At 37.9% G+C, this 22737-nt stretch overlaps 1 protein-coding gene across 1 annotated transcript; it reads right to left on the bottom strand.

Moving 5' to 3' along the window:
• Nucleotides 1-371: 371 nt before the first annotated feature.
• On the bottom strand, nucleotides 372-19296 carry LOC127971054 (spondin-2-like). Its single transcript, XM_052573815.1, has 6 exons — nucleotides 19200-19296; nucleotides 14799-15003; nucleotides 11055-11275; nucleotides 5341-5532; nucleotides 4091-4253; nucleotides 372-2810 (listed from the first exon to the last, which is right to left on the bottom strand). Exons 2-6 carry the CDS (start codon nucleotides 15001-15003, stop codon nucleotides 2623-2625), a joined length of 969 nt encoding a protein of 322 aa, XP_052429775.1. The 5' UTR covers nucleotides 19200-19296; the 3' UTR covers nucleotides 372-2622.
• Nucleotides 19297-22737: the final 3441 nt, after the last annotated feature.

The raw sequence follows: 22737 nt of genomic DNA, 5'->3' as shown, positions 1-22737 counted from the left end.
GCAGCACGATAAAACCCTATCAACAACTAAACTCACGGTAAACTGTTGATAACACACTCCTTACTTCCCGCGAAGTGAACAGATGAGTCCCGCGCTTTATATATTCCTCTCGCGACACCTTCTGAATCATAAGAGCTCAAACTAAACTGAGACTCTTGAAATGTTATCCCTCTATAAATTACGCTAAGAAATTTGAATATTAATATTTAGCCACTCAAAATGTATTTTAGGGCTGTCTAATGTCCCCTTACAACCAGTAAATGTAAAATGTATTAGCCATGTGCTTCATTTTTGGTAACCAATCATTAATGGAGACATTAGCACATGCCAGGTCACGTGGATGTAAAATATCATTGTACTACATCCATATCTGTTTTCTAAAGTATTTTATTATTTTATTGAACTTTTATCAAAACAACAACTCGAAGACCAACAAATCTGAGCGTCAGTCATAACAGACAAAGTCTTATCATGAGATTCATATTTAGTGTAGCTGGCATTATTAGGTACTGTATTGTTTTAGGTACATTTTTGAAAGATGGAGAGAAAAATCTGTACCTATTTCATAAAGTATTGATGATAGTGATTTGAGTGCATCAGAACATCAGGTTATAGTAATAAAACAAGTTGTTTGTTGAGGACCAAAATAAAAAGTGTTAAAAAAGGACAATTTCTTCGTTTGTTTTAACATTTTGCTGTGAATGACAAGTTAAAGAAACCGTGCCCTTGTTTTTCATATTTGGTAATACAGCATCTCCAGAAACTGTGAAATCTGTTTCCTCCAATAGATGACAGCATTTCAACACAATCAAGCTGGTTTAATAACATTGTTACATGGTTCTTTCCAAAATAATTAAATGATGAGATGTTAATAACCACCAAAACCTTGAATCATCTGTCCATCTAATTCTGCTTTGTTCAGAGGAAGGAGATAAGGACATATGCATCAATAAGTAATGAAGTTCATGAGCACATCAGTGGTCGATCATCAACTCAAATCATATTTATAAGAGCAGCTAATGTTTTTAAATGAGTTTGTGTTGTCATCTGCCCCAGCTGTGAGTTGTCTCTGAATAGATTTGTTATAAATGTACCATGTGATATTATTATAACTCTTTTTATTTAGTACATCACCATAGTATGAAGGGGAAATCAACCACACAGTGTTATGCCATTAACATGTGGGATGTAGTAGATCTAATTATAAAATCTGAGTTGGAGTTCAGATGTGTAACAGCACTAGAGAAAACGCTCCTATTTGTCGTTCTTTTCTAATTTAATACCACTTTATATGATCAGCATAACTGTTAAAAGTTTAGCTGTCTTAACTTCACGAAATCAGATGATTCATGTTATCCAGCATGATGTTTCAGGTCATTTATTACTAATAATAATGTATATACTATGAAGGAAAATGATTGTGAAATTCTACCATAAAGACACAACAAGGAGGAGATGATTTAAGAGAGAATGCAACATATACACTACTGGTCAAAAGTCTGGAATTATTATGATGTTATGATTTTGCTCTCACCGAGGATGCGTTCATTTAATCAATAAGACAATTCCCTATTCCTGTGACGGAAAAACTGAATTTTCAGCATCATTACTGAGAAAAGTTGTGATGTTTAATATTATTGTGGAGAGCGTTATAATTAAAAGGTTGGGTAATTCAGATTATAAACAAAAGAAAGAAAATAAATGAATACTTCTATTGAACAAGGATGCATTACTCTGATAAAAAGTGACAATAGAGACAAATGTCAAAATATATTTCTGTCTATGAATGCTGTTTTTCAAAGAGTCAAATGCATTAAGCAGACTACAGTTTTCAATGTTTATTGAACTGCAAATCAGCGTATTAAAATGATTTCTGAAGGATCATGCGGCACTGAAGACTTGGAGAAATGATGCAGAAAATTCAGCTTTGTATCAGAAATAAGTTAAGTTTTACAATATACTCAAATAGAACACATTCAAATGTAATAATAATAATAATTCACAGGATTTCTGTTTTACTATACTTTTGATCAAACTGGTGTGCATAAGTGACTTTTTCTTGACCGGGAACATCTTCACTTTTTTTGATAAATGACTCATGACATTTAGTTTTGTGTGACTCCTCACCAGATAGTGTATGCATACTGCACTCTGGACATATTTAGGCTTGTATGAGACAGGAGCTGGGACGTCTCCAAGTCTACTACTAATGGACTACTAGATGACTTCTACGGCCAACTTCCTGATCGTGATCTGTCAAATCACCCAAAACCGCTGCTACTGTTGTGAATTCAATTGGAAAGCTTATGTTAATTCATGTAGTTATGTTAAAATCAGTGGTCGGGCAACTGCAAGTCGTCTGTTCAACAAATCTATATTGGCAAAATAGTGTGCGATTACGCAAAGATACACAGAGATTACTGCAAATACAGCAGCCATAATCAAAGTCTCTATTAACAGAATACGAGCCGTTCTTTTCCAGTGAGGAGAGGAGCCAATGCAGCTCATGGGACGTCCTGTCGGGCGGCTCTCCCACATTCTGCAGCAGTGACTCAGCATTGGTTAAACTCGGCTCTCCGCTTGGACAGCGTCAAAGTGTCTATGCCAGCGGTGTGACCGGCATCACTGATACGCCAGGCAGTTGTGCGGCGTGCACTCCTCCTGCTCCTCCAGCTCGGGGCACGGCGTGCCACTGTTGGCCGGTTTGAGCAGGATGTAACGGGTGCGATGGCGCAGGCCTCCCCGAGAGCACGGCCTCAGACACAGGCCCCAGGACGACCACATCGACACCTCGCAGTCCAGCGGCGTTTCTGCAAGACATGCAGGAATCATGAGGATCAGTGGCCAAAAAAGCTGTCTGGAATCAATCCGTCAGGAGATTATGTTTATGTGCATGTTTATACATTGTCAATTAAAGAAAAACAGACCACTGGTGTACTTGGGCTGAGGGGCTCCGATAAACCAAATAATTCAACAAATGTTTATTTTATAGCAGGTTAGTGGGTCAGTGTCTAATTTGCTTAAATTTCAGGTTTTTTTTGCAATGTCCACTTTTTGAATGAAATTTAAAATTATAAATAGATATTTTTAAGTTTATATTATCTGTTTAAAATTTATTTCTACAACTTAAACCTTATTTAAAAAAACTGATGTAGTTGAGATTTAACGTTTCTTTTAAATATTTCAATTTACTTGTTTTTTTTATATATATATTTATTTATTTTATTAAAGTTGATCTCTGATTACCTATTGTCAAGGAGTATATTAATCGCCTGCCTATATTGGGTACATAGTTATGGTTTGCAATATTTTTTATGATTGTAATCTAATCGAGAGAACATCTGTATAGCCAAACAAGAAGCTAAAATGGTGAAAGTGTCGACTGTAACCTGTCAATCCGTACTATTTGTCCATAACATAGCTGAAAACTCAAAACATCTTTTTCTTTGTAATATCAAAACCATGTTTAATGACTAAGTTTGGCAACTAGCAGATAAGTTACATTTATTATACACAAAAATATATAAATTAAATCCAACAGTATGTAATATAGTGCTCCTGTAGCTCAAGTGGTAAAGCATTGCCTTAACAAGTGCTAGGTTGGGGGTTCAAATCCCAAGGAACACGTTAGGAAAAAATTGTTAGCTTGAATGCAATGTAAGTTGCTTTTGATAAAAGCGTCTGCTAAATGCATTAAAATATATATATTTTTTATGTACTCTAAATTATAGAATGACTCCTATGCATTCAGTTTGAAAGTCTCAATTCATGTGTGATACTAGCAATGAGTCATGGAAATTTAGTGGAACTTAGTTCAAGTTAGTGGAACAACACATGCTTAAAATTTATTTTGTGGAAGCAAATAAAAAGTGTTTACCACATGTGGTGTGCATTAGGGTTCACCAAATTTCAATTGTTTAACCCCCCCCCCCCACCCCCCCCAAAAAAAAACACTGCAACACATGAAATCGTGCACAATGCTGCGGTAAACCAAAACATCTACAAGAAGCACGTAGCACTTCTTTTTTGAAAGAATACAATCCATAGACAGAAAACTCTGCGGCTGAATGTCAAACATGTGCAGCTCTACCTGAGAATCTGTGGGGTTTGGTTGTGTCCGGCAGGATGTGATTGGACACTCGGTTCTGTGTGCGGCCCTGTCGCTTCACCCAAATAGTGGCCAGAGGTGGGAGTTCGGTTAGCCGAGGGTAATAGAAGGAATTTGCCGGGTGGTTTGGCTTCTGAGAGGTGATCTGAATAAGAAGAAAACAGATGCTGATGCAGTAGAGTGGGGATTTGCATCAGCCAAAATGTAAGACATTGATTTCTAAATGTAAATCTAGAAAACAAAACGTTTTTATGATGCTTTTTAAAATGTATTTAGTTTTTTTTTTGTCTATTTTGAGTTTGACAGCTCCTGGTCCCTCATCCACTCTAATTATATGGAAGAGAGCAGCGTGAACATTCTTCTAAATTTCTCCTTTTGTGTTCCATATTGACTTGAAATTTCAGGAGGGTGAGAAAAACATTCATTTTGGGGTAAACTAATCTTTTAAAAGTTATGGAAATTTCGATAGTGAATACATTGGTAACACTTCAGATTAGGGAACACATTCATTATGAGTTAAGAGTTCTGCCTCAATAAACTCCTCATTTGTTGCTTATTTATAGTCCGTAAGGTGATACAGTTTAGATATGGGTTTGAATTAAGGGATCTAAAATATGGTCATGCAGAAAAATAAATGTATATGTGTGTTAAACAGCAAAACAGTAGTAATATGTATGTTAATAAATGACTAGTTAATAGCGAGAATAGGTTCTTAAAATAAAGTGTTACCAATACATTCATGTAAAACTCCCCTGAAATAGATTAAAATCTCAAAGAATGATTGTCTTATTACAGACACTGGTACCTGATGAAATCTTACAATCTGTTAAAAGCCTTATCCAGTCACCATGAACAAAAGGTAAAGCCATAAAAATGCTTTGGCCAAAAATGCCAGAGCCTTTTACAGTTACTTAAAATCATATATATATTTTTTTGAACAAGCAACATTTGATTGGTCCTCTCACTTCTGGAAAAAAGTTTTGTAATGTTTCAATTAAGTAAAAAATACAGTCAAATATTCTAAATAATTCTTTTAAAATGTAATTTATTCCTGTGATCAAAGCTGAACTTTCAGCATCATTGCTGCAGTGTCACATGATCCTTCAGAAATCATTATAATATGCTAAACACTACATGTGTCTTTAATTTAACGTAAAAGCATTGATTTCTTCTTACAGCGCCCAACCTTTTAAAGGCTCGTGTATAGCTGGATCATGGGAAGCGTATCTTACCATGGTGATATTTTCTGGGGGTATTGTTGGAAAGTTTGGCGAGGAGAAAGTGAAGCCGCTATCAGTGCCAGCATCAAATGGGTGCAAGTCAAAGGTCACTTCCTGTTTCCATTGCCCACCCTCACACAGGTTCAGACTGTCCACCCCCACGAACCAGTCTGGACTGGGGATCACTTTCACGATCAGAGACAGCTGTGAGAGAAAACACAACACGATCAGTCATCATCAGCGCTGATTTACCCAATGCCTTTGCACTTGCTTTTCCCAGCATGCTCTGCTAACATAATTGGCTTCATAAGTCACATCTGTAACTTTTCTTTCTTGCCATTTCCAGTATTTTCCACTCCTTCCTGTGTATGTTAGGTTAGACCATCTGGTTTTTTTTTTCTTCTCTCAATGGTGATGAATGTTTCCTTTATGAATATGACCTCATTCAGGAAGAGCCCTTGGGTCAGAGCAGGACGAGGGAATGGCCTCACCCTGCAATCGCAGAGAGAAACCAGCCATGGGGCGACGTCGCCTATTTTAGGACCAGCGCAAGCCTGATATTCAGCCAACGATGATTCATCAGACATGCAATAAATCCTAACAGATCCTGTCTGCTCGGGTTCACATAAGGTATATCTGTCAAACCTCGCCAAATCACATAGATGTTCAAATCTACTGAACAAACTATAAGTGCAAAACTCAGCAAGTGTGTTCTGGGTAGCTGCTTACTAGCACAAAACATTAGGGCTTTGCACACTTGATTGACTGAATGAATGGATGAATCATTGATTTACCATCTGGGGCTATTGCCTTTCTTAATTAGTTAACCCTTTGTTATTCTAAATGTTTTTTGCACTGGTTATACTTTACCAAGGGTTAAACTTTAATCCTGGGTATTAATAAACAGATGTTTCACACTGTATATTCATAAACTTAACATTCATATTTGACAGTAACTGGAGGAGTTTCATAACCCTGCAGCGCTAACATCGTTTCTAAATTACAAGTGTGAAACGTCTAAATTACCTGAGTTTAAAAACAGCATTTATACTTGCATTTATAATGATAACCCTGGGTTAAATAGTGTCAAAATCCCTTAAAAATCTCTTTAATACCTAAACTGTTTTTCTCAGACAGCAATTAGATTAAATATAGAGAGAATGAGATTTTATGAAATGTCCTGCTTGGTTAGTTTTGTCTCTCTCTCCAGAGTTTGAGTAGAAATCTTAAAAATGTCTCAATCCGAATATCTGTAATAAAAAACACATCCACCATTTTATTGTTCTGTAATCTGTAAAGTATTTTAATATCTCATAGGAATTTATAAGAGAATCACTCAAGGCAAAGTGATTCACACTTAAAGCATAATTAAAAAAATACATCAAGTCTGCCATTCTAAACCAGAAGGTCAAAAATGTTTAAAAATATTTGATATAACAAATGTTAAAACTCCCCAAAACCATTTTCTTCGGCTAGGAAACTACATTTCATTTTTATTTGTCTCTCAACAGCTGTTATTTTTCCTTAAGAATACCTTGAAACTTCTGGATTAACATTAATCCCCATTAATTATTTTATTCTATGAGAGCTTGGGAGTCAAAACGTTTGAGCATCCCTACATGAAGCCTCTTGAGCCACGGAAGAGCATACAGACTCATTACATCAGAATCACACTCTTAAAAACAAAGCCACTTTGGGTCCTCAAAGAACCTTCCACTGACCAGTTCTTAAAAGAACATTTTCTCTTTTAATGTGAAGAAGGTTTTATTCTAAAGATCAATTAAGAATGTTTTGTTCAATGGTAAGTTTCAATGGATACTGAAGGTTCTTCTTGGGAAAGAACCTTTATTTTTAGGACTGCAGGTCTCATATATTAGTGTGAACTCCTCACAATAGGTCATTCCTAAAGCAAACATTAAAAGCCGAAAAGAGATATTTGTAGTCTGCTCTTTGCCTCCATATTTGGGCCAGTTTTGTTACCTTATGACAACATCCAGTCTACAGCTGACTTTTCCCCAGACTGGATTTACTCTTGTCTCTCCCTCGTCTCTTCTCATTCTGTGGCTTTTCCAGGAATACCTCCTGCTATATCAATTTCTCTGGCGTGAGAGGCGAGCGATGTCTCATCCCTCTGCTGTCTGTTCCGGCCCTGCACTAATAGAGCTCAATCTCTCTTCAGGGCACAGAGTCACACGAACACATTTGCCAAACCAATGCCCCGGTTTGAAAAATAATACACAGCTCATCTATTCCTCTGTCTGTCGGCATGCACAGCTGGAACGTGCCCTGGTTTCTTACATAGCTCAGTCTTTGTAGAAATCCACATCGCTGCTGCTGTCTGGATCTTATTAAATGCAAAAGAACCTTGATTTCGGCCAGCGCTTTGCTGTTTATGATCGACTTATTTTCCTGTTGATTTGAGGGTGTTGGTCATGCATTTGTGGGAATCTGAGATTTTACACCGTGTCTGTTTTTTAGAGATCTTAATCAAACACATTGCAATTGTAGCCCAACAGTATATTTAGGAAGTGTCTTTGAAAATGACACAGAAGGATGATAAATGCTGCTTTCACAGGCAGTATACAGAGGTAAGAAGGCATCAAGGCACGTTTAATCCAGTGTTTGTATAACAGCTTGTCTACCGAGACGCCTTCAAACCTACAATCCTTTGGTAAAAATGTTATTTAGTAGATAAACAAGAAACTGAGTTTTACGTTTTCTGAAGAGCACACGAGTTGTGCAGTGTTTTTATTGCACTGCTAATGCGGGTTCAATGGTTTTCTGATTTTAAATTGCATGTCAAAACAGCATTTTCAGTTGCTTTTGATATATCTTGGGTCCCCCACTTAAAAAAAAAAAAAAAAAAAAAAAGATTGCTGTGAATAGTAATCAAAACTTAAAAGCCAGCATTAAAATAAATAATGATGCATTGTTTCAACTTAAGAAGTAAGTGTTAATGATTTACTTCAAATTATAAGTTTAGTTAACGTAGTTAAGTTGGATATTTAAGTTATCTCATCAAGTTTTATGTTGTTATAACCAGTATTGGGGGTAATGCGAGTTACGTAATCAGATTACTTTATTAAGTAACTAGTAAAGCAATGCATTACTTTTTAATTTAGAAGGAAATATCCAAGTTACGTTTTCAAATAAGTAACACCAGTTACTGTCCATAAAAAGTAACATAATTAGTTACTTTGTTAGGGAGTAACGCAATATTGTAATGCATTACATTTAAAAGTAACTTTCCCCAATACCGGTTACAACAATCTGCAGTAGCGTTTTTTTACATTGCTTCAATGTACGTTTATGGGATTTTTAAATCATTGATCATTTATTTTTAAGTCATTGTTCATCTCTCCTCAATAAGCCACATAACTTGAGGCATCATTCATGTCTTGCAGAACAAGTTACTCACCAAAGTTTAATACTATACATATGTTTAATACTATAAGGCCTAAACAATCCGAACATCAATAATAAGTGATTCTCTCTCTCTCTTTCTCTCTCTCTCACACACACACACGTCCCAAGGCCACAGTCATACTCCCAGTCAAACCTCACTGCTATGCGGATCTAAAAACAGCAGACGTCCCTCCATGCTGTGGTTCAGTAACAGCAACAGTGAATGCCAGGCGCATCTGAGGGTGGCTGCCGTTTTTAATAGGTCTCCTTTATATTCCAGACTTTGGCAAAAAAAGATATGTAGGTCACCAGCAGCACCAGCGCTGCCTTTAGACCCTGTAACCAACGGTCTCGTGGCTAACAGGAAAATAAATATTCCAGAAAGGGAGAAGGAAAGGTTCCAGCCTCTCGCTGTCTGAAGGTCTGGTGGGTGCAGGAGCCGGAAGTGAGGGAGAGAGGGCTGTGGTCTGGAGGTCCTGGGACTCTGGATGTGGTTTTGGAGTCCTGCGCTCTGGTGAAGTCTGTCTTTGTGCAATATATAAGTATATTGTATCATTAAAGTGAGTCTGAAGTGAAATTTCATCCTTTCTGAATGCATTCTATTGGGAATAATTCATCTGTTTGCATGTGCTTTATTTTTTTAAAAGCATATTTGGACCTCATGGAATGAAACACATCCCACATCCCTCACACTAGGTACAATGCTCACTTCTTAATAGTAAGTAAGGTAGTTGTTAAGTTTAGGTATGGGGTAGGATTTAATGATCTAAAATGAAGATGCAGAACAAGGTGTGCTTTGTAAGTACTACAAAACAGCCTGTATGCTATTAATCAGCACGCTGGTTTATAGAGAGAACTGGTCCTTAAAATAAACTTTCGGATGTACGTCACAATACAGAAGAAAACATTCATTGCTACTTCCGTTTTGTCTTCCAGGGCCTAGTCTTTATTCAGGTTGTTTAATGCTCTATTAATTTGATGGCTTTACCTTAGTGCAGTGAAAATGTCTGAAACGAGGCAGTCCAAACCGTGGAATGGGAAATGTCTTCGGGGAATTTCCCCTTCTGACTTGCCATCCAGAAAATCATTATTTCTAAATAACTGTTTTCATTTCGATTCCAATGTAAAGTCAGCATATCCTTGACACAAGCAGATTTACCTGCTTCTCTACTGGACAGATGAAACCAATCCTTATTTGTACCGAAACTGTTTTACATCTAAGCTCTTTCATTAATGCATGAATTGGCATTCCCAATGAGTTTTTAGGCCTAAACCTAGACATGAGTAAGGACCAGTGCTTCTGGTTCAATTGACCAGAAATCAATAGGGTTTTTAATGAGTTTTTGGGTAAATGTCTGAAATAAGGTCTGTGTTTAAAACAAACTCAAGATATTTTCATGTTCTATTCTATTCTATTCTATTCTGTGCTTTTACTTGCATTGAAAAAGTCAGTTGCTAACCCTAGTGAAACATAAATATACTTAAATATATTAGAAATACATTTATTTCATGCTAATATACTACAAATACATTTACATGTACTTAAAAAAACACATTGCAAACACATTGCACATTGCAGTTTACACATTTTCGTATAGTAAACTGTTATACTTGAAGTCTGCTAAACTACTTTTGTACTTAATGCATTTTAATTGTGCGGAAGAAGTGCAAAGATATACTGAAGTATATTTGATTGTGCTAAAGTGGAACTATTGCAAGTATACTACACTTTAAATATCTTGGATTTAAAGACCAATATTATTCAAATATCATATGATCCTCATCAATAGTGACATTAAAACACATTTTAGACTTAATATAAAGAAACGTGCATTCTGCACAAGTACTTCAAACAAAGTGTCATTATAATTTTTATGCCAATAAGTCTTTAGTGATATGTCAGTAAATTTGTTAATAGATTTGAACTAGACTTAGTATGAAATAAATGTATTTACTTTTTTAAGTGGCTAAATTTGTTGGGGACATTAAATGTATTTTTTTGTCAATTTCACAGCCTCGGTGTGTTTATAATCAAACTCTTGCATATTATACTAACTCAAACTTTTGCCTTGAAAGAAACAAAATAAGCTTAATTGTGGTGTTTTTAAGTATTGCAACCGTGGTGTACTTGATTATATTTATATTTTGCTGGTCACAGATCTTATTTTCCACGATAATCCAACAGCCAATAGAAAAATCCTATTGGGTTTTTGTCAAGGGAACCAGAGTGATGCTGACTTCTGGGTTTGCCTACCAAAATACGTCACTGCAGCAGTCTACTTATAAAACAATGGGCTGTTTTTTGGTTATGTCGAACTTACCAGCGGGGACCTGGGCGTCAGGAGCAGCTCTGTGGAGCTGTGGCCGAAGCCTGAGGGGATCCCGGCTGTGCGGTACATGGACCCCACCACTCGCCTCTTCCTCGCCTCCTTGGCATCCTTCACCAGATCCACCGTGAGTCCCTGCTCAGCGAAGCTCTTCATGCCCTCGCTCGCCGGCGCCCCCTCCTGCCACAGCCGGTACTGCTCATTATGGGTCACGGCTGCACAGAAGTAACAGCAGCCAATGAGTGAAGGGTAAACTCAGAGAAAACATTTAAACGGCTCATGCTTTCAGGCCTCGTGATTCCTCGGGCACGTTCTGCAGTGGTCTGTCGAACATTACTACCAATCCATGAGTTCTTATTGCTCATCAGATTTCACAAAACACAGATACAGCTCTGCCACCTTCTGTGTGCTCTACACACCTGGAGCTGTGGTATAAAGACATGCAGAAGCCTCCAATGCCAAGAGAATAAACACCTAAAAACAAAACCTTCAGTGAGAAAAACCAGACCTACTAGTGTGCACCTAAAGTTCAGGGGTGACCGAGACTGTTATGTAATATATTAAAGTAGATTTTCATGTTTTAAGGTTTAAGTGTGTCAATTTATTGACGGTTTCAGAGCTGCTTTGACTTTGTCATGACACTCAGCGCATTATATTTTCAGTTAATTGCAATTGCATTTCTTTAAAAAAAGAAGTGGTTAAATATTTGCACAGAAAAAAAAGACAAATCCCATTTAGGTATGCAAACAGACACCAAGAAGACCAATCACAAACTGTTTTTATGATTTAAAGATGTAGTGTGTTCACTAAATGTCACATGGCATTTCAAATGCTAAACATCCATGTCAATCAAAGGGGGTTCGACAAACTTAAATCTTAAGTAGTTAGATGGGAAAACACTCAGGTTTTTTACTTTTGGCTTTGCGTGTAGCTTTCTGTGATTTCTTAGCAAAAACTATCATCTCTCTCCATAACTGACCACAAATTCAAGCGCAGTCATATTTACTCTTTAAAATAAAGGTGCTTATTAAAAGTAAAGCGATGCCGTAGAAGAGCCTTTCCCCCGCCAAAAACAAATGAGTCAAAGATTCTTTAAAGAACCATCTCTTTCTTATCCTTTTACAATCTGAAGAACCTTCTTTCAACACACAGAACTTTGTGAAACAGAAAGGTTCTTCGGATATTAAAGGTTCTTAATGGAGCCATTTAAACAAAAAAAGGTTCTTAGCATCGTGAAGCAGCTTTATTTTTAAGAGTTTACTGTCGCTCGGCAGAACTTCATGGGTGAAATCCAGTCAGTTCAATAGAAATCTGTGCAGATTTTGCAGCAGGTCCAATTTATCACTTAGCTTCGTAGCACTTACCAACAGAAAGTTGCTCAGTTTGAAAGAGACTGCTGAGCGAACTGTGCTTCATGCATCGCTACACTATTGACAATAGACAATGGACCTTTTTCACAACATTTGCCAATATGATCATACCTTATGACTTAACTTCTTTTCCAAAAGTGACGTTCTCTTCTTTAATAGGAATCTGTTCAACTGCTCTCAAAAACCAGAATGTCATGTGTAACCAGGCTAGAGTTACATTTTCTGATTTTTACATTTTCTTGCCTGTGTAAAACTTGCCACCTAGATTTGAAAGGTTGTAGTAGCAGTCAATGCAAAGGTGGTTTGATAGGTTACTGGAATCTTGCTATAAAGTTTATTATAGTTACAAGACAAATTGCTTTCTCAAGTCTTTGATGAATTTCTTTTGTTAAAGGTTAATGGTAAAACACATCCATCTAGTGCGTTGAAACAGAAAAACCATTGAAACAGTTCAATGTACTGGAGAAAACCTGTTCTGTGTGATCTTTACCAAATGAAAAACTGCGAGGTCTAGAAACTTCTTTTAACTTGAACACTGTTCTTTTACAACTCTGTCTTTGAAAGATGCTGCAAAAGACGCAAGTGTAAAGGTCAAAAACAAATCGAATATCTACTCCTGTGTTCCCACAGAACACAGAATGTTTGGAACTACATAAGAATTTTTAAAGGATTTGTTCACTTCCAGAATAAACATTTCCTGATAATTTACTCCCATGTCATCCATGTCCGTTCATGTCTTTCTTTCTTCAGTCGAAAACAATGGGAGCCAATGGGTTGAAGTTCCAAATTGCCAATTCAGTGCAGCTTCAAAGGGCTCTACACAATCCCAACATATGAATAATGGTCTTCTCTAGCAAAATGATCAGCTTTTTTTTATAAATGTGTTTTTTTTTAGCCACAAATGCTCATCTTGCAGTAGCTCAGTATCACACAATAACAGTCACATTGTAAAGGTCACACGTGACGTAGACAGAAGTACCAACCTAGTTTATACAAAAACGTGCAAAGAAAGTCTTTATAAAAAAGTTAAAACAACAATGTTGGATGATTTTTAAGTTGGAGGAGAAAATGAGATGGTACACAGTACACAGATGAAAAACTATCCAGACGTGACTTTTCCAACATCAATGCATCTTGTGTGAAGTAACGCAAGCGCATCACAGAGCTAGTGCAAGACGAGCTGTGGTTAAAAAGTTTATACTTTTTTTTGTTTTTGTGAGAAATTGACCAATCTTTCCACTAGATTAGTCCCTTATTGCCCAGTAGAGTCCTTTGTAGTTGCACTGAAACTGCAAACTCATTGATCCCCATTGAAGTCCACTATATAGAGAAACATCCTGCAATGCTTTCCTCAAAACCTTAATTTCTTTTTAACTGAAGAAAGAAAGACATGAACATCTTGGATAGCATTGGGTTGAGTAAATTATCAGGAAATGTTTATTCTGGAAGTGAACTAATCCTTTAAATACAGACAGATTATTATAATTTTTTGTTTCAAAACTAAACGTGCCTAGTTTGATAATTCAGCTATTAGCGCTTGATATCACGACAGAGGTTTGAAAGTGGAAGGAGCTAAGATGATGTTTCTGAAATGATTTCAGCCTCTATTTAACGTCCCACTGCGTTCTTCATAACTACAAACCATTTTGGTCTGGCAGACGCGGAGCTGGGAGCGAGAGCGCAGGAGAATGAGAGAAAAAGATATAAGTGAGAATGAGAGGAAGGCAGGCAGCACGTCTGGCACGCTGACACGTCTAGTCTCTCCATGCTACACGTCTGGACAGAAAAATTGAAGAGACCTGACCTCAATCAGCTAAACCACAAACCGCAACCATCTCCAGCGCTTTTATCTCTCCATCTCCGTCTCTCCTCTAATAGTCCCATCCTTCAAATGTGGAGTTCATATGCACGAAGAATCCTTTTGATTACATGCAAAAATGTGCGGTTTCTGAACATAAGTGCGATACAACAGTGATAAATGGATAAAGAGAGAGCCGGAAAGCCATCCAGGAGGCAGGAGAAACCACACAGACATCGTCTCAGTGCTTCAAATCCACAGTCTGAACTCTGAGGATCTCTGGCTTGTACATGTTTTGGCTGGACTGTATAGACACCCCAAAGAGCACATCCTCAGAAAATCCAGCACACAGTGATTACATAATTTAATTACAAAATAAATTAACTACTGGTTTTACTTTATTTTAATGTGTCCTTATTTTACATTTAAGTACTGAGTAATGTTAATTAACTATGTGTACTTACTATACGGTTTGGATTAGGATTTGGCTTAGGGTGTAAAAGGACACCTTAAATAAAGTGTTACCTAACTGTGCCAGTGTCATAGCTATGCAAAAGTTTGATGTCTTACCCATGAGTTTTGACCACTGCGCAGGTGGTCGGAATAAGGGATACTGTTTGGGGAAGGTCTGTGGACTCCAGTGGCCGGTGAACACCAGGATGTAAGAGGCGGGTCCTCGAGCGCTGCACTCCGCCCCATTGGTCAGAGCAAACCTGAGCAGCACGACCAGCAGCTGCTGCAGCCAACCAGGGACAAAGACCTCTGATGACATCATCTGTGTCAGGGAAAAACAGAGCAGGAAAACTCATCAACCAAGTTGAGGGAAAACACAGCTTGTTTCCTTTCTATTGTTAATATTAGTGAAACGGCTGTGTAGAAATAATATAATTTGCCATTTCAGTTCCTTGTCATGAACACTGATCCACTCATGCAGCAAATATGTATTGAAAGAGGAAATTACATAACTTTGGTTCCTGACACCTTAATCCTCTGTCAATGGAGGCATCTGAGATTTGCAGCTTGCTCCGACAAGACTGCATGATTCCAAGACTCTCACCAGCTGATCTTACAATGAAACCCTTATGAGGATATCTGAGGATGACAATAGCTCACCCAAATATGAAAATACTGCGACATGCGTAAACCAGTTGACAGTGAATGTCATTAAACCGAGGTGGGACGTGTCTTGATGTGCCATGTTTAACAGGCACCCATTGTGTCGAGGAGATTACATTTTTTATTTATTTTTTTTTCGCTTTGAAGGAGAAAATATTTAACGGACTTTTACTACCTAAGTCATAGTTACCATAGATGTAATGCTGTTTACAGATGCTCATGAAGATGCTGAAATCTGATTGTGCTAAAGTTGTTACATCACAACATACTGAGCCTGCTGACCAATCAGAGCAGACTTGGCTTTTCAGAAAACGGCTTTAAAAAGACAAGAACTGACAAAGAGCGTTTCAGGCAAAGGGATAAAAAAGTGCTGCTGCATTGTATAGTATGAGAAAAACAATATTGTTAACTGTAACTCATGTAAATGAGTTCTAGCAGACCCCAAAAGTAAAATGATGAAATATGGAAACTTTTAAATTCATGAACATACATGATATTTTATGGATCTTTTTTTTTTGTGTGTGATTTAGGAACCCTGAGAGCCTCCACTCCAGCTTTATATTCATTGAATTAAAATAAGTACACATTCAATATATCTCATGTGTTTTTCTTAAAAGTTAGACTTAGTCTGGAGCACCGTTAGAGTGAAGGTACATTTTTGTGTGAACCGTATCCCTTCAAAGCCAGACAGTCAAACAGTCTGCAAAGCCAGTTTAATAAAACTCTAGACTTTAGATGCTTTAAATAAAACATAGTTAACAGCTGCTGAAGGCATATATGATGAACTCAACATCACCACGGTACAGATTTACCAAGAATCCCACAGTCACAACAACCATAGGCTTGCAGTTTATTCCCAACTAAATTAAAATAACACAGCAGCAGGGTTGTGACTGAGTTATTTTCATCCCTCATAGCCTGTGATTGAGTGTTGAGCGTATTACGCAAGAGCAGCTTAGACCCCGGCAGAAGGTTTAGAGCGTGACCGCATGAGATACTGCACCGTCTGCCACTGCCTCTTAATAAAGAGCCCAAGTGACAAAGGGCAGAAGTTCAGTATTGCTCTCGCCCCGTCCACTGGATCCCCATAGTTTATAACCAGCCACGATCATATGACAGACCAGCAGATCACAGACACAGGCTCGCCGCGTCCCTGCTTCTGGTATTTTTATGCTCGCCTGTTAAAGTTTGGAGTCAATAATGTAGGTTTAGGTTGGACTCGTAGCTCATATTTTTGAGAGGGTGTCTCTGATGTTATTGAGGGGAAGCAGCGGACTGGGTTATAACAGAGCTCATGATGAACAGATATATTAGGATTCATGAGGAGAGAGGTCTTAAGTCACCAGAAATGACCTCATGGACATAGTTCTGGAGTGAGAAAGCAGCTAAAGCGCTCCTTGTTTTAAAGCCGGCTAGACCGCAGGTTCAATGGGACATGGATCAAATCTTAGGAGCGAGGACTGAATGTGCACTCCTTTTGTGGTTTCCTTTCCTTTTCTTCAGAACTCACAGTCTCTTTCTCCTATATTTAACAGATCAGGTTTCCGCATCTTTTGGAAACTCTGAAGTGTCACAGCACTTTCACAAATGCAACCTTTTCCAACTGCATTTTTTCCTTTAGAGGTGAGCGGTGTGTGATTAGAAATGCCGGCAAATCAGCCTTGTTTGCCAAGGCATCTCCATATTGATGCTATTTGTGAGAAAAACCCATAGCATTAATGGCTTGAGTTTTTATGAGTTTGAGGAGCTCTGAAATAAAAAAATAAAAAAAACTATTTGTAAAGGTGCAGATGCAATGTGTTTATGTTGGTTTCAGATGGTTTTGGAAACTTATTTACACCTTTCATGCATTGGTCAATTTGAGGATTTTTCTGCTTTTTTTCCATTACTTGACTTCTTTCAGGCGTGTGGAAGAAAACATTCAAAATAAACATTTTTACAACACGTGTTTAAAGTTTTCTCAAAATTAGTATTTTTCCTCCTGCAACGAGCCAATAATCTCCACTTCAGCAGAACTTACACACACCATTTTATTCCAATCTATATTCTGAAGGTTTTTATAGAGGTGCTTGTTCATATATCATTTGTACATTTTCTTTCTGGCTGTTGACAGTATTTTCAGACTTCTCGAAATCTCTTATATGTCAACAAAAGGAAATGAGAAGTTTGAACCTATCAAATGTTGACTCAAATGTTGCGATTTATGTTCTGGAAATGTATGCAAATGTGTGCATACTTAATTAGATAATGCTTCAATTGCATATTTAAACAACATTTCAGAAAACCTGTGAAAATTGAACTGTCAAATGTACAAATGTACCGGGATTAATCAACTGGGAAAGTATGTTGGTAAGTAAAGAAGTATTGCCATAATGAGTCTACAACTGTCATGTGGTGTAACCATCAGGTAAAATGTAATATTAATAAAAGTAATACGCAATTAACCAGGAATGTACACATTTCAATCCTTAGTTTAAAAAATCATTTTTAAGCTAAAATGTTTTCTTTTAAATTAATAACTTATTAGTCTTTTGGGGAGTTGCACTCAATGACATTTACAGCCTGAACTAATCTTTCCCTCTCATAAAATAACGTTAAATAATCAGGTATTTTAAGAGACTTATTGACATGGGCTCACTCACAAGGGTCTCCATGATATCTATTTCTGTTTTACGCTTAGTTTTTTCATGCATGTTGGTAGCACCACATGAAAACCATTATCTACATTTTGGAAAGAAATTTTGTCAAATCGTACAAACATTGAAACAAAAGAGCTTTTCTCCATCTGAGTAGACGAAGGAATTGATCCAATGATCCTGGAACAGTCTGCGATACTAGATTCGTGGCGTAGCTGTTTAAAAGCCATTTCCACCAAATTACATCACAGAGATTTAACGGCGCTGATGGTGCCGATGTGTGAACGGGACCCAAAAAAAAATAGCTGGGGAAATCTGTGTGAACAGCAGATGTGGCATTTTCCAGAAAAAGGTAATTGGCCAGTTTGTTTGTCCTCAATACAAACAGATCTGTTTGTTCGTGTGAGACCCTGTAAAGCATTGAAGAAACAATGCTTTGTCTGTCCAGTGGAGTCATCATTCCCAAACATCATCCGCTGACTATTAAAACTTCATAAATATTGTGATCTCATTTTGTACACGTGCAAATGCAAATTCCCATGTTTTCCACATTATCTCTGTCTTGGACTGTGAAATTAAATCAAACCTTGCACAAAGTTCTTGTACAAAGTGTACTTGCCAGTGGTTGCAGATGCTGCACGACACTGACCTAGAGCAAAGCTCCCTGTGTTTGCCCTCTTCAGCGCAGTGTCAAAAGACACACATTTCTCAAACATCCAAAAGACACGGCAAATCTCCACTCCCAGCACGAATGAGACACAATAAAACCAGGGGCGACTGAAAAGTGCCAAAGAAAAGAGCTTGCGGCTTTTTTTGCCACTTAAGCTTACACTTAGGAAGAGCAATTATGAAGCCGCAGTGAGCTTGTACTGCAGAAAGAGGTCAGGATCCTTGCATTTCAGTTGCATGCAAACGCAAAAACCACACGGGCAGAGTTTAGAAATGAATGAGAAGAGTGGGGGGATAGTTAAATAACTGTAAAGAGTATCACATGTGTTAAAATACTTAAACACAGCAGCATTGTTCTTCAAAGAGACGTCAAACCTGCAGAAGAGGAGTGTGGGAAGGTTGCGGTATAGAGGCAGAGCAGGAAAGTGGAGAAACAGAAACCAACCCTTGTCTTAACCTTTGCCACAGCAGCCAGCATAAGAGCAGGACACACACACAGGCGCACACACACAGACAGTGGATCACATGCTAGTGAACGGCTCACTCTTACCGGGCTGTGATGGTAGACAGCAGGACAGGGCTTGTGGAGATGTGCACTACAGATCAAGACACTTCACTTTCATGCTCTCTTTCCCCTCCTTTCTTTTTTTCTTTCCTCTCTCTCCTCCCATTCTTCACCCCCACCTCTCCGTGTATGGGAACACACACACACACACACACACACACACACACACACACACACACACACTCTCAGTCTTGCTCTTTTTCCAATCCTCTCCTTTTATCTCTTTTCTGGAAGTTGATGTGTTCATATATGAATAACTCTATCCTTAAGGAACTCATATAGCAGTTTGTGAGCCGTGGGTTTCTGTTTGTAGCTGGGAACTTCATCTATGTTATTGTTAAGTATCTTCATATTTATTACCTTCATAACATCCCTTAAGTACGCAGTTACAAACAGAACTGTTTCATGTGAAAATACTTTCTCCTGCCCCCGTCTAACATTGTAACACAAGCAATTCATTTGTAAGTTGCTTCTCCTGGAAAGTGTAAACATTTCTCTATGTTTGTGCTGCCACACTGACACAGCAACAGCTCAGCCAATGGCGTGAGTTTGGGGCGGGGCTCTCTGTTTGTTCTACCAATGGTAAAGGAGTGGGAGTGTTTGGGAAACCTGTCTGAAAACAGTCATCAGATGCATTCAAATATGCATACAAATATGCTAAAAATGATATGTGAAAAGAGCATGTCCAAATTCACAGTATTTTATTAAAGTATCTGAAAAGTATCTGTTTGACCTAATACTTTCAACGAGATTCTTAAAGCTTAATATTACACAAATTTATACTACATATAACTGCGTAGATATTACACACAAAACCTTCAAAGCTTTACATACTGTGCAAATAAACGATTCATATACAGGCTGCATGTAAATAATGAAAAATGCCTCCTTTGTAGGCAGGCAACAAGACACATCCGAATCCAGTGATCGTGTCACATCCTGTCTACTGAGATGCCTTATTTTAACGATTTTTGAAGGCAACACAGACGTATCCTTCACTGCCTATGATCTCCCACAATCCTTTTCATTCCAATCCGTGAAAGTTGATAATCAGTTTTTGTGTCAGACATATGCTTTTAAGATCTATACTGTAGTCTTTCTCTTCCTTTAAAATGGCTTAGTCATCTCGGAAGTATAACCAAATGTGTCCAATTATTCAAATTTTCTTTAAAATGAGAATGTCTCTCCCTCTAATAGCATTTACTGCCGACTAAAAACAGCAAGAAAGTCATGATTTGTTTTTATACATTAAACACAATTTTGTTTCCAAACAGGTTTCCCCAACACTTCCTCCATTTGCCATTGACCAGAAAAACTAGAGCTCTGCCCCAAACTCACGCCATTGGTTAAGCAATTATTGTTATGCCAAGCTTCTCAAATAAACAGTTTCAATAGCACCAGAGTATGGAAATCAGCCTACAAATGACTTAATATTGACTTCATTTTTAAAAGGCATTGCTTTGACTTTGAAATATGAAAACTGACAAATACAAAATCCTAACCTTTAACACATAAAAATGCAAAAATGGCATGGACGTTATTGGTACTCAGGATTTAGAATTTGGCAGTACAACCTCTGGACTGAAGTACCGTATCTAACACCTTCCCACTACTTCAGTTTATAGGTTAGCCCATCCGGCACTATGCAAAACTTACCAACACAATGCCAGAGTTTTCCTTCAGTTTCGGTGAGCAGCAAGCTGCTTAGAAAACAGTCCATATTTATTTTGAGAGCCACAAAATTAATTCCATTTACCATATCAATAGTACGAACAGTCTGGGACATGACATTCAATACTTAGGTGTAATATTCAAACAATAACAAAAGATGTTTTATAAATACAGCCCTGATATTGCTGATCTACAGCAGCTCACACACTCGCACAAGAAGCTTTAGCACAGGAAGAATGGCTTTCATAATAACACACTCATAGAAGGGAATGACATCTGGGAATTATCTGGTTAGAAAGCAGTCAGTCCCTATGAGAGCTCACGTCAGTCCAATATAAGAGACATTTGTCACCGATTGCCCGTCAAGAAAAGACACTAACGGTAATACAGCTGAAAGCCGAAAGGTTTTACCAGTCACTATAAATCAAGGCTAGCATTTACAGGAAAAGACCCATGTAAAAGCATCTATTCATCAAATTAGGTAATGTTTACTGCGTCAGGGCGAAGATAGCCATCACTTCATCAGAGGCCAGACTCAACATCGATTCGTTTGCATTGACGCAGATGGGATCAGACCCCAGAAAGTGATTGGTTTCTGTCTCAATGAGTGTTATGAGCACAGTGACCTTAATGTGAAACACTCTTGGACAAAATACTTTAATAAATCCTTCAATGGATAGCCCGATGAGACCAAGAATTTACTAGAAACTTAACAGGGTGTCTGGGTTTGTGTAGCATTTCCACAATTGTTGCAAAGTGCTTCCCAATGCAGCTAACACTTGGCGATCTGTTTGCCAATATTTCAGTAGTACACAGAGAAATTCTTTGCTAAGATTTATTGACTTGTTTGTTCATTTTGAAAAACTGGTGTTTCAAAACAGCCAACATAAAGTTTTGTAATCCAAAAATTTGACCGATTTTGGGTCATTTCGGGTAAAGGGTGACGCAAGGTAAATGAGCTCATGCTCAGTCATCTAAGCACAATAAAACAAATTTAGTATCCAAAAAGGTCGTTTCTGCTCAGTATTTCAAGCACGGCTGTCTGCTCCTTCAACAGCTCACTTTTTCCCGGCCAACTTGTCAGTGGGACACGGGGCGCATGACATCATTTTATGGGATTAAATGTAGATGCGTTGAATCCATGTCAAGTACACTGGCAATGACTCTGAGATGAACATCTACAGAGAAAACATTTACATGGGGACAGAGTGCAGCATAAACAGTCATTCTCTGCTGAGCGACTCCCATAAACAGTGGAACCTACTTTTACGTCTTGTCTGAGGGAAACAGTTTTAGACATAATAGATGGTCACCTTCTCATCTGGAGGTGCAGCGCAGACATACGATACAGCATCTCGTCTGTAATCCTCTGGGTCACTGGCACACAAACACACACTTACTGCATTGCAGAATAGGAGTTTCCACTTAAAGGCCACTGAAATCAAGGCTTAATGTGGGGGGAAACATGGGTAACATGTGATCATTTTAAGAAATGTAACCCATTAAAATGTAATTGTGATGAATGAGGACAAGCAAATTTGCTCATTATGAAATAAAAAACTCATGAAGTTAAAATGGCCAGTAGCAACAGTTAAGTTAAAATATCTAGCTCAGGGATTTGTTTAAACATGCAACTTTTCACCTCACAAGGCGTTAATTGATGGACTGGAGTCAGGAGGATTACTTGTGGATTATACCAGAGATTGTTTACTACTGGGAGATGGGAGGGTATGTATTACCACTGCATGGAGAAAGTGTACTGATCGACTTGGATCTGCACCTTGATAACCAATCACATTATAGCCTTCACATCAATCAGAGTTGTGACACTCGCCATTTATAGATAGATTTT

Source organism: Carassius gibelio, chromosome B14, assembly GCF_023724105.1.
Source record: "Carassius gibelio isolate Cgi1373 ecotype wild population from Czech Republic chromosome B14, carGib1.2-hapl.c, whole genome shotgun sequence".
Taxonomy (NCBI): domain Eukaryota; kingdom Metazoa; phylum Chordata; class Actinopteri; order Cypriniformes; family Cyprinidae; genus Carassius; species Carassius gibelio.
Note: the sequence above shows the minus strand (reverse complement) of the source record. Positions and strands in the feature narration are given on the sequence as shown.

Coding starts and splice junctions, on each gene's coding strand:
- LOC127971054 (XM_052573815.1), bottom strand. CDS start 15,003: ATGATGTCATCAGAGGTCTTTGTCCCTGGTTGGCTGCAGCAGCTGCTG. Junction 11,276..14,798: donor GCAGTGGTCAAAACTCATGG/GTAAGACATCAA, acceptor ACTTCTGTGCAG/CCGTGACCCATAATGAGCAG. Junction 2,811..4,090: donor CAAACCCCACAGATTCTCAG/GTAGAGCTGCAC, acceptor CATGTCTTGCAG/AAACGCCGCTGGACTGCGAG.